This window comes from Diceros bicornis, chromosome 14 (assembly GCF_020826845.1).
Source record: "Diceros bicornis minor isolate mBicDic1 chromosome 14, mDicBic1.mat.cur, whole genome shotgun sequence".
In the NCBI taxonomy this organism is placed as follows: domain Eukaryota; kingdom Metazoa; phylum Chordata; class Mammalia; order Perissodactyla; family Rhinocerotidae; genus Diceros; species Diceros bicornis.
This window is the reverse complement of record NC_080753.1, coordinates 23,233,755-23,252,290: the sequence shown is the minus strand read 5'-3', so window position 1 is coordinate 23,252,290 and position 18,536 is coordinate 23,233,755. Positions and strand designations below refer to the sequence as shown.

Genomic DNA, 18,536 nt, shown 5'->3' with positions numbered 1-18,536 from the left:
TTCATCCAGTGCTCCCACACCCATGGCCCCACTTGCATCACCCCAATACCCTTCAGAGAACTAAGCCCAATTTACAGACGAAAAACTGAGGCTCAAAAGTGAGAAAGGGCTTGCTCGAAGTCATCCAAGAGTGGAACAAAATGCCCTTCTTCATTCCAGGCCTTCAGGGGCTGGGTTTTCCCACCTATGGCTCATTACCCTTCTAAGGTCAGCTCGGACCGCCTCTTCTAGAAGCTTTCCCTTAGAGACACATGTCTAAATCCTCTGGTTCAGCCTCCAGACCGCATGTGTGAGCAGTTTATCAGGCTCTGGCTGTCTTTAATTATTTACCATGCTCATGGAGGAGGAAACAAGTCTGTACTGTTCACTGCTGCATTATCAAAGCTTAGCGTCATGCCTGGCATGTAGTAGGTACTCAATAAATGCTCACCGACTGAATGAGGGGACAGTGGACAGAGGGCTGTGGAGTCAGTCCCAGCATTGCTACTTACTTGATGTGCAACTTTAAGCTCTCTGAGCCTCAGTTTTCTCGTGTGAAATAACGGTAATAGCAAATAATAGTTGAGTGTTGACTATGTGCTCGTTACATAGTAATCCTGCCCACCCTCACTGGGTAACTTTATTACACATAATATAGAGTGCCTAGCACACAGTAAGCACTCAAACACAATAGCTGCTATTATTATTCCTATAAACTTCTTTGAGGAATTGACTTTGAATTTGCAAATGAATCATGAGAGACAACCCAGGAAAACCTCCCAGTCTCCCAAAATGCCAACAAGCCTCCTCGCATCCATCCTACCTTGACTCAGGGGACCCTGGCTGGGCTCTGCCATCAGGTAGGTGCATCTAATTTTGAGCCATGCAGGACACCGGAAGAAAGAAGAGAGAGGAAAAAAATGTGTTTCTGATGGGGAGGAGTCCTTGAGTGGCGCAAACCCCAGGGCCTGCTCTCCACCTTCGAGGACTCGCCTGCTCTCCACCTCATGCGACCCTGCTCACAGTTGCTCAGGCCCTTGATCTTCCACACCTGAGACTTCTTTCCCTTGACTGCACCCCAACTCAGGACCATGTCCCACTCTGGGACCTGCTGCCAGCCATAAGCCCACCAGGACCCAATCCCCCACCTCGTTCCTTCTTGTTCTCCCAGTCCACCCACTCTGTGCACAGACAGGCTCCATTCCCACAAGAGACACAGAATGGAGAGCTGGACGACACAGCATCATGCCAAGAGACCTTCTGCTGGAATTCCTTTTCAGGCTTGGCCATGTCATCTTATTCTTATATTCACAAAGGCTCTCAGTTACTACTGGACCTCAGTCCCAAACAAAATAGGGTCAAGGGAAATTCATGTCTGGCCTTCAACCTCCTTCAGAGCCCTCTCTCCATCTATCTTGGTCCTATTCAGGTTTCCCTCCTCCTCTGACCCTGTTGTCACATGAATGTAGCACTTGGAACATGTCAAGGCATGAACAGTGGCCAGCACATAGTAGGTTGTTTTGTAGTCAAATACATTTGGGAAACAATCAAGGGTTAATAACCATGGCCCACAGGCTGAACGTCATCTGTAGACATGTTTTGTTTGGCTAGACTGTTTTTAAAAATCTTGAATAAGAATGCCATTGGATGGGGCATCTGCTCTCCAGGCCACCACAGTTGCCACCACTCCCTGTTGTCTCATACCAGGCCACTTTGCTTATTTACTTTACCTGCCTGGATCCTGTGGGCAGCTAAGGTTTTCATCTCTGCAACTACACAAGGTAGCCCCTTTGGGAGATTCACAGTGCACATTAGCATATTAAAGGCTCTGAGAAGCCCTACAGCACTGCAACCTGCTCCACTTAAAGCAACTCCAAATTCATTTATCCAGAGAACCCATTTTCTGCCCCAGCAATATCCATTTAACATTCTATGGAACTTTTGTTCTGAGTAATACACTTTGAGACATGCTGTCATAATGTGGTCTCCCTCCCAAAGGGGGAACAATTTTACAGGGCATTCCCTGAGGATACAGATCTAAGAGGGACCAGAAACTCCCACTGTGTGGTCCCTGGGCACATGACTCAGGCCTTGATCATTACATGCATCATTCAGGACCTGACATGGTATTTTGGCCATCTCCTTAGAGAGATTATAAGCTCAATGGGCAAAGGACTGAGTCAAAATTGATTTTGTATTCCAAGTGCCAGCATAGACAGTGTCTGCCACGTGTAGGTTAACATTTACAGAATGAATAAACTAAAGGGTCGGAGGAGTTGGAGAGAGGATTGGGCACTGCATAGACTCTGCTCTGGCTGGCCCTGTAGCACACTAAGACACCAAGAGAAACTTCCACTGTGAGAATACCTGGGGCCACATGGCACTGGGAGACAGCTGCTGGTGCGGAGGCCCCATGTTGTTGAGATGGATCCCACTGGGGGACAGGAGTGGCCGATGGGGGAGGGCGCTGCTGACCCGGTTCAGATCCGAGCTCGCTGGGTCTCCCATTCCTGCATCAGGAGGCCCCAGGTCCCCGTGGGAGCTCAGCATGGCCTGGGCCTGCCTCTCGCTGGGGTAAGTCTTGGGCTGACTGTCCTCACGCTGCTGGTGCTGGGGCAGGTGGCTCTGCTGGTAGAGGGGGTGGCTGTAGGACTGCTGGGGCTCCTGGTAGTAGTACTGGGGCATGGAGCCCAGCTGAATCAGCTGGACGGCGTGCGCCTGCTCCGGGGTGTACTGGTGGGGGTCCCTGTGATAAGAAGGGGGCTGCAGGTGCATCTGTGGTTGTTGCTGCTCTTGCAAGTGCTGCATCATGGGTGGGGACTGATAATACTGAGGTATCTGCATTGAACCCTGCCGCTGCTGGAGCTGCAGCTGCTGCTGCTGCTGCTGTTGCTGTTGCTGCTGAGGCTGTGGTGGGCGAAGCTGCTGCTGCTGCTGCTGCATTTCTTGCATCGACATACGCTGCTGCCCAGCTTGCTGCTGTTGCTGCTGTGGGTAATACTGGTGCTGCTGCATCTGTTGCATGTGCTGGGACAGCATCTGTGGCGTCTGCAAGGGCTGTCCTCCCTGCACTGGCATCTGAGCCAGTGGCTGCTGGTAGTCATAATACATGTGCCCCTGGCTAGGGTGCTGCCCAACCTGAAGAGCTGGTTTGGACAGCCCGCCAGTGAAACCAGGGTGAGGCTGCTGGGGCACCTGCTGGTAGCGGGAAGGTATAGCCGGTGCTGGGGACTCCACGGGCTTCTGGGACAGCAGCTGGCGAAGGGCACTGTCAGGGGCCCCATCCATCACTGCTGACTGGGTGTGCAGCACCTGGGCCATATTGTTGACCTGAATCCGCAGGTTTTGGTTGGCAAACACCTGGGTGAAAGAGTCTAGTTTGTGCAGGACACCGCTGGTGAGCTTCTGAGTCCGGATCTCACTGGCCTGGGCGTAGGTGTATTGGTAGCCATCAGTGGGGTCAGCCTGGGCCGGTGTCCCCCACATCATGTTTGAGTTGGTCAGGTTGCCACGTAGCTGGACATGGTTTCCAGGCCCTGAATGGCCTCCCCACCCTCCCTGCCTCGAGGTGTCCACTTGGCCAAGGTTTTTGGAGCCAACAGGCAAGCCTAGACCTTCCCGAGTATCTTGAGGGAAGTGGGGGGAGATGGGCGAGGCCTGAGGGGCATCCATGGCAGCCCCTGTGACTGTATTCCCATAGTTGTGGTTCAGCCCACTGTGGACGCCAAGTGCTGGCTGTTGGTAGAAAAGGTTCTCACCACCGTGGGCCACGTGGTTGGTCTTGTACAGCTGCTGATCCCCCATGGTGCCCACCTTGGTCGTGAATGTCCAGCCACAAAACCATAAAAAAAGGTAAATGAAACAAACCCAAAAGGACTGAAACCCTGAGAAGCTGAGAGATAGCGTCCACACTACTCCACGGCTGACATGTCTGTGATCGTGGCTGGAGCCAAGTGTTCCTGTTGGCCTGTACCACTTCTTTGCAGAGCGGGGGGTTTTACATCCTCACTCGGGCTGAGGTACGGACCAAACACCACTGTGGTGAAGAGATGCCGCTCACACCTGCAAGACAAGATGCAAAGGACAGGAAAGGATTTACTTGGATGTTCTGTGACGAGCAATTATATCTACCATGACCAGTTATAGAAATAAATACAAAACAGGAGATTCCTCGATTAGAGATAGTCAGTTTCACACACCCCACACCCTTTACTCTGATTCTGCAGATCTTGACTCTCATGTGAGATGTGAACTCTCTTACTTTCAAGCCATTGCCCAATGGCTCATTAGTTCATTGATTGGTTAATTCATTGTTTTGCTCACTGATTAATTCATCCATTCTTCTGGGACCCTGCTATTGAAAGCCCAGCACTATTCTAGGACCTGTGGGGGATATGAAGATGTTTAAGACATTCATTAATCAATTTATCTGCGCAACAAATACTTATTAGACACCTACTAAGTGTAAGGCATGATGCTAGGAAATGATTAAGACATAGGCTAGCTCTTGAGGAACTTATAGTTAGAAAAGATGATAGGTCACATGAATAAGTAGAAGATAAGGAGGAAAAAGATGCATGTGATAAAAGATTGAAAAAACAGACATGGAATTCATAGCCTGGAGAACTTATTTCCCGTAGAAGAAAAGAATTGGAGAAAGTCTCAAGGAGGGGTACTGCACGTGTTAGTCTGCCTGTTAGGTCAGCATAGTTACCTGCTTCCTTGTGGTCCCTGTTCAGGAAAACCTCTGCGCACGGGGCTGACCAGAAACCTATGATGTGGCCTGGCACAAGAAAATAGGCTGGGCCAATCAGATTCCCTCTCTTAGAAACAGGAACTAGGAAATTTGGAGAGGCTGGTCTAGTCTGGTTTGAGTCTATACGGGTTCTTTTGTGGGCTTCAAACTGGAGTACGTAAACCCCTGGGAGTATATCAAGACTTTCCAAGCACCACACACACACTCAAAGTTTTAAGAGAATCAATTTCCATTTCCTCAACTTCCATAGAAATTCTCTTCTAGAACTGACGAGTGATCGAGGTACAAGTCGTCCTTTTCTACCTGATCTTTCACAATAGCCTTCCTCCTTTACGAAAGAAAGGCAAAGCTCTTCCCATCCCATCCCAAATCTTAACTGGGTTACCACCCCAAGGATAACCCCCCACCCTACACAAGAGGACACAGAAAATTGAGGAAGCGAGCAACTCTACTAAATGAGTAGTCAATCTTCTTTACAAGCTGGGTGGTTTCCAATTCTTGCTTTATTAGGGAGAGCTAATAGAAGTAATTAAAATATAATTGTTAGTGATAGATCACTATGTGATTTTTGGTATATAACTCAGAAGCAGATCAAGAACTGAGTGACCAACTCTGCTTTAACAAACCTTTTATTTCTATTTGTTAGTTCATGTGAATGAGGGGTTTTGGTACTTACATCTATATAAATGAAAATCAGAAATACAATCAATGCTGATCCTTGTCTCATACTAGCAATAAATAATAATCTTCCATGGATAAATTAAAAAATTGAAGAATTTTTTTTAGAAGCAATATTCTGTCCCTGGAGCCGGGTGATAACTGCATGGGTGTGCTCACTCTGTGACAACTCAACCTGTACACTCTGACCTGGTCACATACAGGTGTGCATGTTGTATGTCAATAAAAAAATGTATTTAAAAAAGTCATCCAGCATCACCATCTCACTAAGAGATGCATTTCAATATAATTTTAGTTTTTATGTTTATTGATTATCTAAGTTAGTAATATATTTATATCGTTTTGATCAACTGTGTACTATTAATAATTATAATGATAACTCAAACTGGAAGAAAATTTTAATACTTAGAGCTTTATGATTTCAGGAAATTAAAAAAGTTTTAACCTCATATAAAATTGTTACAGAGAAATATAGGGAAACAAATGAAAGAGTTTTAAGCATAAAAATATATTACGTAATTAAATTAGGATAAAATTCCATGGGGAAGTGAAACAAATAAAATTTCAAGGAGAAAAAGGAACACTGACTATTAACAAAGAGCTTGTTCATGCATTTTTAAAATGGCTGATGGTGGGTATCAAATTGCTTTGGTGTTTAGATTCCACTGACTAAACAGTGATGTAATAGTTTTACTTAAATATATCAATGTTTACAGTATACTGGAAATTGCATCTTCTGCAATCGTATGATAAAAAATGTAGATGTAAACTTGAAAATGTGTGAGGGGATAAACAGTTTTACAAAATCCTTTTATGGGGGATTTTAAGTAGCAAAGTTTGAAGACCACTGTAGTAGTCCCCCTCCAGCTGGGAGGTAGCCTGAGTTGGTCTCTGTCCTTTACTGAACGACAATAGAAGGAGATGGACAAATTCAGAGTGAGGGATTTGGTTTGATGGAATGCAGCGTGGGTCAAAGGAAGCAGTGGGAGGAAACGAAGGTTGGCCGAAGATGGCTGGAGCTGATTCTCCATGTGAAGTTCTGTGTGAGCCATGGATGGCAGCCGAAGGCTTTCTGAACAGAGGCACAAGGATGCTGGGCGTGAGGGCGCTGAGCTTCAGGAGCAGGGAGACCAACTCCCCTCGCTGCTCAAAATGTGGTCCGAATCACCTGAGAGCTTGTCAGAAATTCAGATGCTTCAGCCCAGAGCTATTAATCAGAATCTGCATTTTTTTTTTTTTTTTTTTTTTTTTGTGAGGAGATCAGCCCTGAGCTAACATCCGCCAATCCTCCTGGTTTTTTTTGCTGAGGAAGACAGCCCTGGGCTAACATCTGTGCCTATCTTCCTCCACTTTATATGGGACGCCGCCACAGCATGGCTTACCAAGCAGCGCGTCGGTGCGCGCCCGGGATCCGAACCAGCGAACCCCGGGCCGCCGCAGCGGAGCGCGCGCACCTAACTGCTTGCGCCACCGGGCCGGCCCCTCAGAATCTGCATTTTTATCAAGGCTCCCAAGGGATTTGTGTGTAGATTAAAATTTGAGAAGCAATGGGTTAGCAGGTTCTTGCTGCATCCAGCTGAGACATAATTAAGACTGAACTCAGATAACGGTGACCAGGAAGAGGGAGAAATGAGAGAAGCATCCCTTATGCTGCCAGTGGGAAGTGACTCTCCTTTCCCAAAGTGCTCTGCCCTTCGGGGGGGTCGTGACCCAGTCTGAGGACACCCCTCCCTTTCTCACACACGCTCTCTCCCTTGACACCTTCACCCACAACACATACCTTGCTGACACCCAATGACTACCCCCAGCTCAGACGGTCTGAGGTCCTCATCAGCTGCCTACTACACATCACCACTTCCACATTCAAAGGCAAACTCAACATCATCTCCCCCAAAACGATGCTCCTCCAAAGTCTCTCCCTTGACTCCTCCCTCTCCCTTAGTCAACCACCACAACCTATCAATTCACTCCCTAATATTTTCTTAACTCTATCCATTTTTCTCCAGTTCCACTACTATCACCCTAGTCCAAGACACCATATCTGTTTTCTGGACTATTCCAAGAGCCTTCCAATTGGGCTCCCGCTTTAAGTCTTGTCCATTCTACAAACTGCAACAGCAGAATGAACTTTTCAAAATGTAACTCTGATCTCATCATCCCACTGTTTAAAGCTCTTTGATGGCATCCTAGTGCTCTTAGGTTAAAAATCAAAATCATTAACAAAACCGACAGGGCTCTGGGGAGGTTTGTCCCCAGCCTCACAACATAGCCCTCTTCTCTTTGCTCTTTACCCACTTGCCATCCCCCCAGCCCAGCCATTCTGGTCTCTCAGTTTCCTGAACCTGCCATGCTGCCTCCCACAACACGACCTTTGCACATGCTGGTCCCCTCACTTCGGAGAGCTTTTCCCCTACCCCCTCCCTCTTCCTCTAGCCAAGTCCTGGGCATCCTTCAGTCTCAGCTCAAGGTATACGTTCTCAGAAAGTCTACCCTGACCCCAACCCCTAGGTCTACATCAGAGTCCTTTCTCATATGTTCTCATAAAACCGTATTCCTTTGCTTTGGACCACTCTTCTCAGGCTATAATTGTACTTCCATTAGTGTGATTATTTAATTAATGGATCTTTCTCTATTAGAGCAGGGACCATGTGTATTTTCGTCTATGATTCTATTCCCAAGCCCAGCACATTGGAGCCCCTCCAATGAGGATTTATTGAAGGAGGGGTAATATTTGTTGAATGAATGAATGAAAAAAAATAACATAACAATGATCAAGTATCTCAATGAATTGATATAGGCAGAAAAAGATACTCAGTGTAGGCTGAGCAGATGTTAGGTTTTCAAGGAGAACAGTTAGATTTCTCCTGATGGACAAACAGGCTTACAGAGGTAGAGGACAAGAAAGGGTATTTCAGATGAGGGAACAGTGTGCACAAAGGCACAGAGTGAGGTGCAGGGGTCCATGCTGGGGCACCGTGTCCTTCTCAGGAACTCACCAATGATTAGGCTGAATTTGTATGGTCAGAGATAAATTGTGGGGACCCTAAAATGATGTCCAGCAGTGTTATCCCATGGGCATTAGGCCTAGTGATTTCAGAATGCCCTGCCAGGTTTAAACCTCACCACTTAACCTTCCTTGACAGTCTTGCACAAAGTCACCTCCCCTAGGAGGAATTACTTGTTGAAACTCACCAGACTCTGACCACGATCTGATTTCGTGTCCCTCCACCACGTCCCTGTGGGTGGAATGGAAGCTAGATAATTTTACTTCTGTTGACATGTCTGCTTTGTTCAGTATTCCCAAACTGCTGGGCGAGAGGGATTTCTTTGTGTTTTGAGCTACAGGAACCTAATCTTTATTAGTTGATATTTTCAGAACTGGGAATGTAGTGTATTCACAAGCACAGAACCCTAGAAACTCAGAGGTAGGCTCCCAAACTGTGGTTCCCTGGGGCCAAGAGCATCAGCAGCACGTGAGAATTGTTATACATACAAATTCTTGGGCCCCACCCAGACCCACTGAATCAGAAACTTCGGGAGTGGGACCCAGTAGGCTATATTTTAATGAGTCCTCCTGCTGAGTCTGACGCCTTCTCAAGCTGAAGACTACTTTAGAGGTCATCTAATCTCCCCACATTAAAGATGAGGAAACTGAGGCCCAGAGACGTAACTGCTGGGCCGAGACAGTGCCTGGCTCATCGTAGTGGGCAATCAAGGTCACATGTTGAATGAAAGGGAGGGAAAATGACTTCCCTAAGAAGTCATAAGGAGGTAATGGCAAAACCGTGTGCTATTTATTTCACATTAAATTTTTACATGTTTTGAATAAGTACTATATTCACATGGTTCAAAATTCAAAAGGTATAAAAGAGTATACAAAAGAGTGAAAATCATCCCCAATAAATGCTTGAAAATAAAGTGAAAATTAGAGCTAATTTTTTGAAAAGGGTATATGCGAAAAGTCTTCCTCCCACCCCTGTCCCCAGATGCCCAGACAGCTCCTGGGACGATCACTCAGGTTCCTGTGTATTCTAGAGACATTCTATGCTCCTACAAGAATGCTCGTACACACCTTCACCCCCACCCCCACCCCCACCCCTTTTACATAGACCGTAGCACGCCAGGCCCACAGTTCAGCATCTTGTCAAAAGGCTATTTTAAACATATCATTTAAAACCTAGAAACCGTTGTTCTTGGTGAATTAGTCAAGCTCATAGAACTCAGGATTCAAGTCTTTATTTTTCTAATAAGGTAACTGCTTTGCTCACGATGTACAACATTTCCTATTGGGTAACCGGCACCAGGAGGTTTTTCATTTATGAACAAATTAACAGAATTACTACTTTCACATTTCTTTGGTTAATTCCTTCTTTAGAGTGAGACTCCGGGATTCTACGGTGGGCTCAACAAATAAATGCCTGCTCAGAACCTAAGGTGCCCTCTATGCTCCTCCTGAAGCACTACAGTCAAAGGACCTGCTTCCTTGCCCATCTCCCCACTGGCTGTCCAGTCATTCTATGGCCGGGCCAGCATCCTATCTGTGTCATGTCACAGTGACTAGGATATAGCAGATGCTCAATAAAAGCTCATTGAACCGAAACGGTAATCAGGCAAATGAGACCCAGAATCGGGCACTTCACCCCAGGTTTCCACGCTTCTGACATGGACTGAGGGCCAGAACTTACTATTTTCTATTAAAGACACAGTGCCCTAAAGCACCAGATTCATGCAGGGCTGTAGAGAATCATAAGGCTCCACACAGACTCCCTGCACAAGGGTTTTTCTGTACAAGGGCAGCTAGTAAATATTTCCAGCTTTGCTGGCCATACGATCTGTCACAACTCTACAGGTGGAACGTGAAATCGGCCATAAATGACGTATAATGAGTGGGCGAGGTTGTGTTCCAATATAACTTTATTTATGGACACTGAAATTTGAATTTTATGTAATTTTCACATGTGAAGAAATAGCATTGCTGTTCTTTTGATTTTTCTTCGTCCATTAAAAAACGTAAAAACCCCTCTTGCCTCACAGGCTGTAGCCAAGAGTAGGCGTGGGCGGAATCTGGCCAGAGCCATAGTTTGCTGACCCCTGTTCCAGGACATCAAAGTCCTTCTCCCGTCCTTCCACACCCCCAGGGGCACCAGGAGACAGAGCACAGTCTGCAAGGAGGATAGCCGTCCGAAAAGACAATCCTTTGAACGAGAGAGAGAGTGAGAGAGAGACAGAGAGAGGGAGGAAGTTGACTTTGGCCAAGGTCTCAACGGGACTTGTTTGCTTACAATTCAGAAGGCGTAACACCCTGCTCCCGCCAGACCACCACTGCTTGTTTGAGGAAGGAACACCAAAAAGATTTTCCTTTTCCCGACACCAGGTCGTCATTCAGAGACTATATACACAATTCCCCAGATGACTTGGCTTAGGTTTCAGTCAAGCCTTCCTCTCACGTCTGTCAAAAGAGCTTAACTTGGATTCCCCTGGGATTCGCACTCCGGCTCTCTCCCAACTTCCAAAAGGAGGTAGGAGCCAAGGGCAGTTCTCCAAGACGTGGCTCATGGTTCGTGGTCTCCTTTATAGCAACGTTGTTGTTCTAAATGCTTTCTGATTAGTCTTCTAAATAAAGCCGGGGGGCATTTTATAATCCAGTAACCCAATTACCAGGGACGAGTTCTGCCAATGATGGCGATGAGCCCCGAAATCTTCCTCCAAGCAGGGACTGGCTCACTCTTGTTCATTCATGGTCCCGGTGCTCCCTGCCGAGTTTCATGCTGACTCTCAGCTGTGGGAGGATTTTCAAGGCTTCCTTTGGGCAGCAAGGAACATTTATTTCTCCATCCTCAGTCTCACCCTGTGGCGTCACCTGCTCCCTCCAAGCCCTAGGAATCAGGAAGAAGCCTGACTCACATGCCAGGAACCTGCAAAATGCAGAGTCTGGACTTTGCTTCTCCACCAGGCCATGGGGATTGGAGCTATTCCACTTTCTGGCGTGCAGGTTCCCGTCTTCACTGTCATTGCTCTCTCCTCTGGGCCAGCAGTAGTTCTCTACCAGGGAATTAACACTGTCTTCCCCGGGTTACTGCCACACACCACTTCTTCTCTCCCTCCCTAGCTGGCATGGAGTGGTGTGGATGCTGAGGACATGGGGCTACAGCAGTCTAGGGTGGCTTCCTGGAGGAGGCAGCCATGGTCTAAGTGGGCCTTGTGGATATATTCCTGGATACAGTTTTTCAGACCACCCTCCTCCACAAATGGCTAGGACTGGGTAGGGAGATTAGAAATATGGGCATTGAGTCTGAATATGATGTAGTGAGAGGGGTGCTGGAGTAGCAAACAGGAGCCCTGGGCTTTGGTTCCACTGACCCTCTGTGTGACCTTGGGCAAGTCATTTGCCCGGTGGACCTCAGGCATGTTTTCATGCATTCAGATAACTGAAGCAAAGTTTTTCTAGAGGGAGCCTGAATAAAACCCATAAAACCCCTGTCTCATTTTTATCAACTTGTAGAGGCTGAAATTCAGGGTTCAGCATCCAATTACTATTCAAAGTGTGGAGCTGACGACTGTTCAGGGGGCAGATGCTCAGAGCGTGGAGCGGCCACGTGGTGTCCATCTCTCCCAGGACACAGAGGTGAGGGAGAGAGAGGCAATGTTGAGTTGATGTGCCAGAGCCTTTCCTGTCTCCTCAGCACCACTGGACATAACTGATCTGGGAGCCTGGAGTGGGACATGCTCAGACACACCCACCTGGGATCACTGTCCCTCACATCAGTACTCATCAAGTCAGTTAGGGTCCCAGGGGGAAAGTGACAGGATGTAAATGCAAAGATAGTATAGGAAACTTACATCCCAAACTTAGGGCACCTTAGAGTCTAAAGAGAGAGATGCAATAGGCTCTGGGGTACATGCCTGGCTCCTCCATGAAGCCTCCTCCCAATCCACAGGTGGCCCTCACCCTGTCTCCTGGTGATGGTGAGGTTGACTGATGACATGGCCAACAGGTCTGCAGAGAGAAGGCAGGGCGGGGGGCGACCTGAGCAAACCACACATGAGTCCTGAGTGCCCCTGAGTACTGCATAATCACATGTTTCTCCTAAGGAGGAGCTGCCAGGAGAATTTCAGGATAATCAGCAACCATACCAAAAACCTACTTTGCGTCCGGAGATGTGACTAGGTCACGGCCCCTGGCCTCATGAAGCTTACAGCCCAGTGGACTGGGGACCTCACGGCCAGAGATGGTCATCTGTACCCTGTATCTTTTATATTCTTTCATACAAACTGACAACGACCTACTGTGCCGGGACTCTGCTAGGGGAGATAAAACCCCAGAAACCTGTGCCTTTAAGCTCACAGTCTGAGGGGGATGTGGGAGCGGGGCTTTCTAAAGACTCCAGGGAATTTCACAAGAAGGAGGCAGAGAAGGCCCTCTCAGGGGGATGAGGCCACTCCAGCCAGGGCCCAGAAGGCACAGTGGGCAGGCCCTTGTGTGGGGGACTCAGAGAGGGTCTCAGTGGGGTCCCTGGCTGGAGAGGTCTGGGCCTGGACCCACAGGGAGGAGCCTCCACTCCTGCCCCAGGACTTGAGGCGTGGGCCTCGTGAATCAGCACCTGGGACTGTAGCCAGCGAAAGGATCCCTTCCCGCAGCTGTCCTGGGCAGGGCGGGGCAGGGCTGGGAGAATGGGAGATTTCCCTCCAGCCCCTCTGACGATGCCCCAGGGAGCGTGGGGGGTGACGATGGAGGAGAAGGGGTGCTGGTGGGTAGATCTGGCCACTTTGGCCCCACCCCCAGCCTCAGAATGAATTATAAATCTAAGAAAACACAAGTCAAGCAGCTGAGGGCTCCGTTCCTACCACTCAGCCCCACACCCAGCCCCCTGGGAGCCCAGCTGCCAAGAGCGCCTCCAGCAGGTCGGAGGCCCAGACCAACCTCCTCTGCAGGGGACGATGGGGAGGGGAGCGGTAGCACTGTCACCTGGGATGGCACCAGCCCGCTGACTCTCTGGAAAACAGCCACAGCTCACTGGGTAACAAAGTCTGGGATGCTTCCTTGTGTGTAAAATAACCGTGCATCAGCGTTCTTGTGCTCGGGGTCTCTTGGTCTCTCCTGACTCTCCCACCTGCATTTCAGAAGGGAAGTACCCAGGTTACGAGGTCAGGGCATTCTGTGGACAGTGGCAGCAACACAGGCCCCATCCTGGGGCAATTCCACGGCCCCCAGGCTCTTCACTTCTAACATAAGGGGGCTTAGACAAGCAATACCCACAGCACTTTCTGGCTCAGAGTTCTAAGACTTTTGGGGGAATGCTGGGAGTCAAGAAACAAACAGAAGGACCTCAGGTGTCTGGGGCTGAGGCCTTCCCCATGGCACTTCCTGAGTGTCTCCCTCCTCCAAGACCCTGTGGACAGGGTCTGGCCTCCTCCTAGAGATGATCACCATCACCATCACTCACACCCCCACCTTCCCAGAGGCGTGAACTTCCCGCCTTGCACATCTCTGGGGCCCAGCCTGTGCCTCACACCTGGCACTTTGAGAGTGCTTGCAGGTATTTGCGCAGTGAAGCCAGACAGAGGGCCTCACGGTCCACCTCAAATTTCCTGTAGCCCTGTAGCCCCCCACTGAGGTTTGACTCAGCAGGTTGGCTGCCCCTGGCGATGTGTCCTTTGTCCTCTGTGCCCTGGGAGCCTGGCCTTCTCAATCACATGAGAGGGGCTCCTCATTCAAGGGCCAGGGAGGAGCCTCGCCCCCAGAGCACCTTTAGCAGGCTCCCGGGGCCCAAGGGAAGCTGCTGAGGGAGGGGAAGCAAGGAGTGAGCAGACCAAGGGAGCAGACTGGGAAGATGCCCTGTAAGAGACAAGCCAATCGGAGCTGCTGAGACCAATTTTCTCAGGACGGTCTTGTTCCAACTCACAGCATGCCAAGATCAAGAAAAACTGTAAGCTTTAATTTACACATGCTTCTGAGAATTCAAAGAGTACAGAATAAAGTTGGAAGTGAACATTGCCTTCAAGCCCCCTCACTTGACATTCCCGCTGTTAGGAGTTTTGTGTGCGGACGGGCAGGATCACCAAGGTTGGCTTGTCTACCACACGGCCACTGAGAGGGCTCAGGGAATCAAGAGGGTATATTGCCCTTTGCCGAGTTTGCTCCCTCCTCTAGTAATCCTTTACATCCCCCATGGGAAGCCCCCAAACCTGTCTGGACTTGCTCAAGACAGATATCCTGTTGGTCACTGGCCCCCGTTATCTCGCTGTCCCAATTTCTTGCCAAAACAACTTCCCTTTGCTGCTACGACATCAGAGGGCTGAAGTGACACATCCACAAGGGGCCCCTGAAGCTGGAAGGAGAGGGTAGACATGGGGTCCCGGAGCCTGGGGCCTTAGGGAGAGTGCGAGGACCAGACCCTACCTACAGGTTTTACAGGCCCACACATGCATCCTTCTATTCGTTGGAAACATTACTTCACCAGGCCAGTCACCTTGGGTGCTCTATTTTTCAGCTAATACTAGATTTTAAGTTCTATAGGAGTAGAATTACGTCTTAATACTTCTGTTTTAATGTCTTTCCCTCCTTTTCGCACTGTGCCACGAGCAGTGTCTGGCCCAAAGTGGATTCACTCAATGTTTATGGAATGCAGCAACCAAGTTGGTCAAACATCAACCCTGTGGGCCTGGGGAAAGATTAGGAGGTGAAAGAGTAAATCCCCTTCTCAAAGAGCCAATGTGGTCCAGAGTTAAGCTTAGGACACCAGCACGAGAATGTCCCCCAACACTGCTTGGGCATCCTCCAGCCCTGTGTGGAGAAGGACTACAGAGGGATAGACTGCTGTCAGGAAAGCAGTGGGAAAGACGCCCAGTGCTCTGCTGATGAGCTGGACTAAGATGCTGCTGAGCAAACAGGAAGGAGGAATGAGGATGATGGCTAACATATATTGCACGCTAACCTCAGGCCAGGCACGGTGCCCAGTCCTCCGTGTGCCCCTCAAATAACCACACCAGGTGGGAACGTGCATCCATCACACTCTACTATCTTGTCAACCTCTCAATGACACCCTGTGATGAACATTCTCAAATGTGTCCCCTTATGAACCTCTGTGAGAATTTCTAATTTAGGATACACACCCAGGATTTCAGAATTCCCTTTCTAGTAAGTTGGTTACAGCAGAGACTTATAACAAATGACACATACAAATGATCTATAAACAAGTGTATACACTGCAGTATTGTCTGAATAGCCAGACTGAAAACATCCCAAATGCCTATCAATAAGAGATTGGTTAAAGAGAATTATGGAATAACCATATGATGGAATACTATGCAGCTGTTAAAAAGAACAAAGAAACTCTATGAACTGATATGAAAAGATCTCTGAAGTTAAAACAGAATGTACATATGTATGTATGTATGTAAACAGTTGATTCTCATTATTAACAGTAGTATGTTTTATAATGTCACCATGAACACTGAATTAGTGAACAATGTACCACTGCTTCTGGGGGAAAATACTAGGTTAGGTTCCCGTGAGCCTCTGGTCACATTTTCATCAACCAATCAATACATAACCTTGTTATTTAAAAAAAAATACATTACCTTGTTTTATGTGTGTTTCTGTTTAAAGATATCTTATTTAATATATTGTTGATTCATTAACCTTGAGCTCATGGCCAACAGCTCTATATAATTCATGTCTGAACGAAGCTTATCTAACACATGTTTTCTCTGTAAGGCACATCACAGCCTTCTTACACTTAAGAGCGCTTCAGCACTACATGGGGGCCATTTTAAACATGAAATCAACAAAAAGTGTAAAAATGTGGAAAAATGCGGCACTAAATAGACCGTGCAAAGGACACTTGTTTACAGCATGAGAGCCAAAACAAGAAGGCATAGCATCGCCTCGATCAACCTGAGCTGGGAACGTGCGTTGGGCGACTAAAATTTTTAATAGCTCTGTGCATGTCCGCCAATGACTTTGAAAGCGCCCTGAGTATTGATTTCGGGGTTACAAATACATTTTAGAGAGTAGGAGAACTTGTGAATACGAAATCCCTGAATAATGAGGATCAACTGTATTTTCATAGCTGCTTTTTGTGCATAAAGAAAATCCAGAAGGATCCAAGGAACTAGTAATAGTTGTCTGTGGGGAGGCGGTGTCTCCGGGCTGAAAGGGAAGAAGAGTAGGAAAGATACTCTTCATTTTATAGCTTTTTATATTTTTCTAAATTATTGACCCATGGGAAGCTATTAGTTCTTCAAAAAACAAACAGATGTAATAAAACAGTGAAAAAATATGCATGTACACTTAAAAGCAGTGCATTCCTGCCTTAAAACTTTATTTTAACTTAAAACACAAATATCTTACTAATGTTGAGGCAGGGTACAGGCCTTTTCTTTGCTCACAGGTCTGTTGAATAGAGCTCTGCATCTGTCTTTTTGCATAAACCATCCCAAAATGCATAATCTATCATTTTTCATTTTTGTTTCTGTAAAGAGGAGCAGAAGTAGAGGACACGCGTAAAGGAACCGTGGTGCCGAATCCTCCGCCGTGCTCATCTTCTCTCTCCCTCTAGTGCCGGTCTTCAACAACTGTCTTGCTCACACCTAACTTGGCAGCAATTTTCTCGTTGGTGCCCTGCTCTGATACATTCTTTCCAAAGCCTCCAGCTTACTTTTCATAGAGCTGCATTTCTTTCCTTTTTGCATTCATAGGTCATCAGCTTCTATCACATTTAATTAATTTATGCAATTACAATAACAACTACAATGGGCATAAGCAGGTTTGGGAACACAGCTGGCGCTCGCTCAGCCCGGGACGTTTGTAGGAGTGGGGGCTACGTGTGTGGAGTCTGGGGAGCTGTGGGAGAAGAAGTTGGTAGAAGTTGGGTCAAGATAGCTTCTCCTGCGTGTGAATATGCCTTGCGAACTTGAATACACCACGAAAACACATGATGTCGCCGAATTATGCCTCCCTGCACTGTTTGTGTGTTTCACGTGTTAGTCATGTGTCTACGGGTCAGGCACAGACTCTCTGGGGGCAGGGAGCTGGGTTCCCCGCGGTGCTGAGAGCAGAGCTGGGGTGGGGCAGGCCCTCAGCGAACATTTTCGGAAGTGAGCGGACCTTTTTTGTTAAAGGCCTTCAAGGTAGGATTTCTGACAAAGCTGACGTTTAGACATCGCATTTTAGGAAAAGGATGAGGAAAGGCAGGTCTGTAAGATCTCTTTAAGCGCCCTATTAACCCCGAGGGGCTGTTTGGCTTTAAATCCCCAGGGTGAGCCCCCAGATGCTCCTGGCTGAGGTGAATCCCCCTAAAAGTTTAGGGACGATGTGGCGCCCTCTGCTGAAAAAGGGGGAAGAGGCCCAAGTCCATGACCTGAACCCAAAAGGCCTTGGCCTCAGCAGACGAGCCTGACCCGGCTTCACAGAGAGAAGGGAGGCTGCAGGCCTTTACCCGCTCTGCTTCCCGGCCCCCGAACAAACTTTCACCCCTCCACCCCTGCCCTAACTCTGTCCTCTTCACTCATCTTAAACACTGGAGGAGCCTGACTCGGAAGCCTGGGACCCCAAGAGCCCACCTCCCCCGACCTCCCTCACTCCCAACAGGCTATCAACTCCTGTCGGCCTCTCCTCCACAGCATTTCCTGGGCCATCTTCTCCTCTCATTCCCACTGCCCACTCTATGATACAGTCTCTTCATGGTTGGCCTCGCCCCCTCGAGCCCACTTCACACCTAGCAGCCCTGTCTGTGCCACCCTTCTGCTTAAAACCTCCAATGCTCCCTTCACCAGCAGAAGAAGGGTTCAGACAGCTCAGCTTGGCACCTGAGGCCCCTCACAGTTTGGCCTCACCTACCTTTCCAATGATTTACCCAACCATTCACCATACAAACCTCGAGCACTTGACCTACAGAGCTACGGAGTTTCCAGAATGCTGGTCCCTCTGCCTGAAATCTCTTTCTCTCATTATCTTCTCAGCCTACAAGTTCTTGTTCAAAACTTAACATCTTTTATGAAACCTTCCCAAATTCTCAGCCATTCGTTGTAATAAAATATTTACTGAGTGCCCACTATGTAGCAGGCACCGTGGAGATCACGGAGGTGGTCCATGACATGGTGTCAGCTCTCATACACGGCT

The 18,536-nt window shown here is 48.1% G+C and overlaps 1 protein-coding gene across 17 annotated transcripts in view; it reads right to left on the bottom strand.

Moving 5' to 3' along the window:
* TRERF1 (transcriptional regulating factor 1) overlaps positions 1-18,536 on the bottom strand; it is a 195,520-nt gene that overhangs the window by 34,382 nt on the left and 142,602 nt on the right. For all 17 annotated transcript variants that reach the window (XM_058554373.1, XM_058554379.1, XM_058554382.1 and 14 more), the window contains 2 exons: positions 2,347-4,041; positions 803-849 (listed from right to left, as the gene is read on the bottom strand). In XM_058554373.1, coding sequence (XP_058410356.1) covers positions 803-849; positions 2,347-3,783 — 1,484 coding nt within the window. In that variant the 5' untranslated portion in view covers positions 3,784-4,041. The remainder of the gene's footprint in view (positions 1-802; positions 850-2,346; positions 4,042-18,536) is intronic.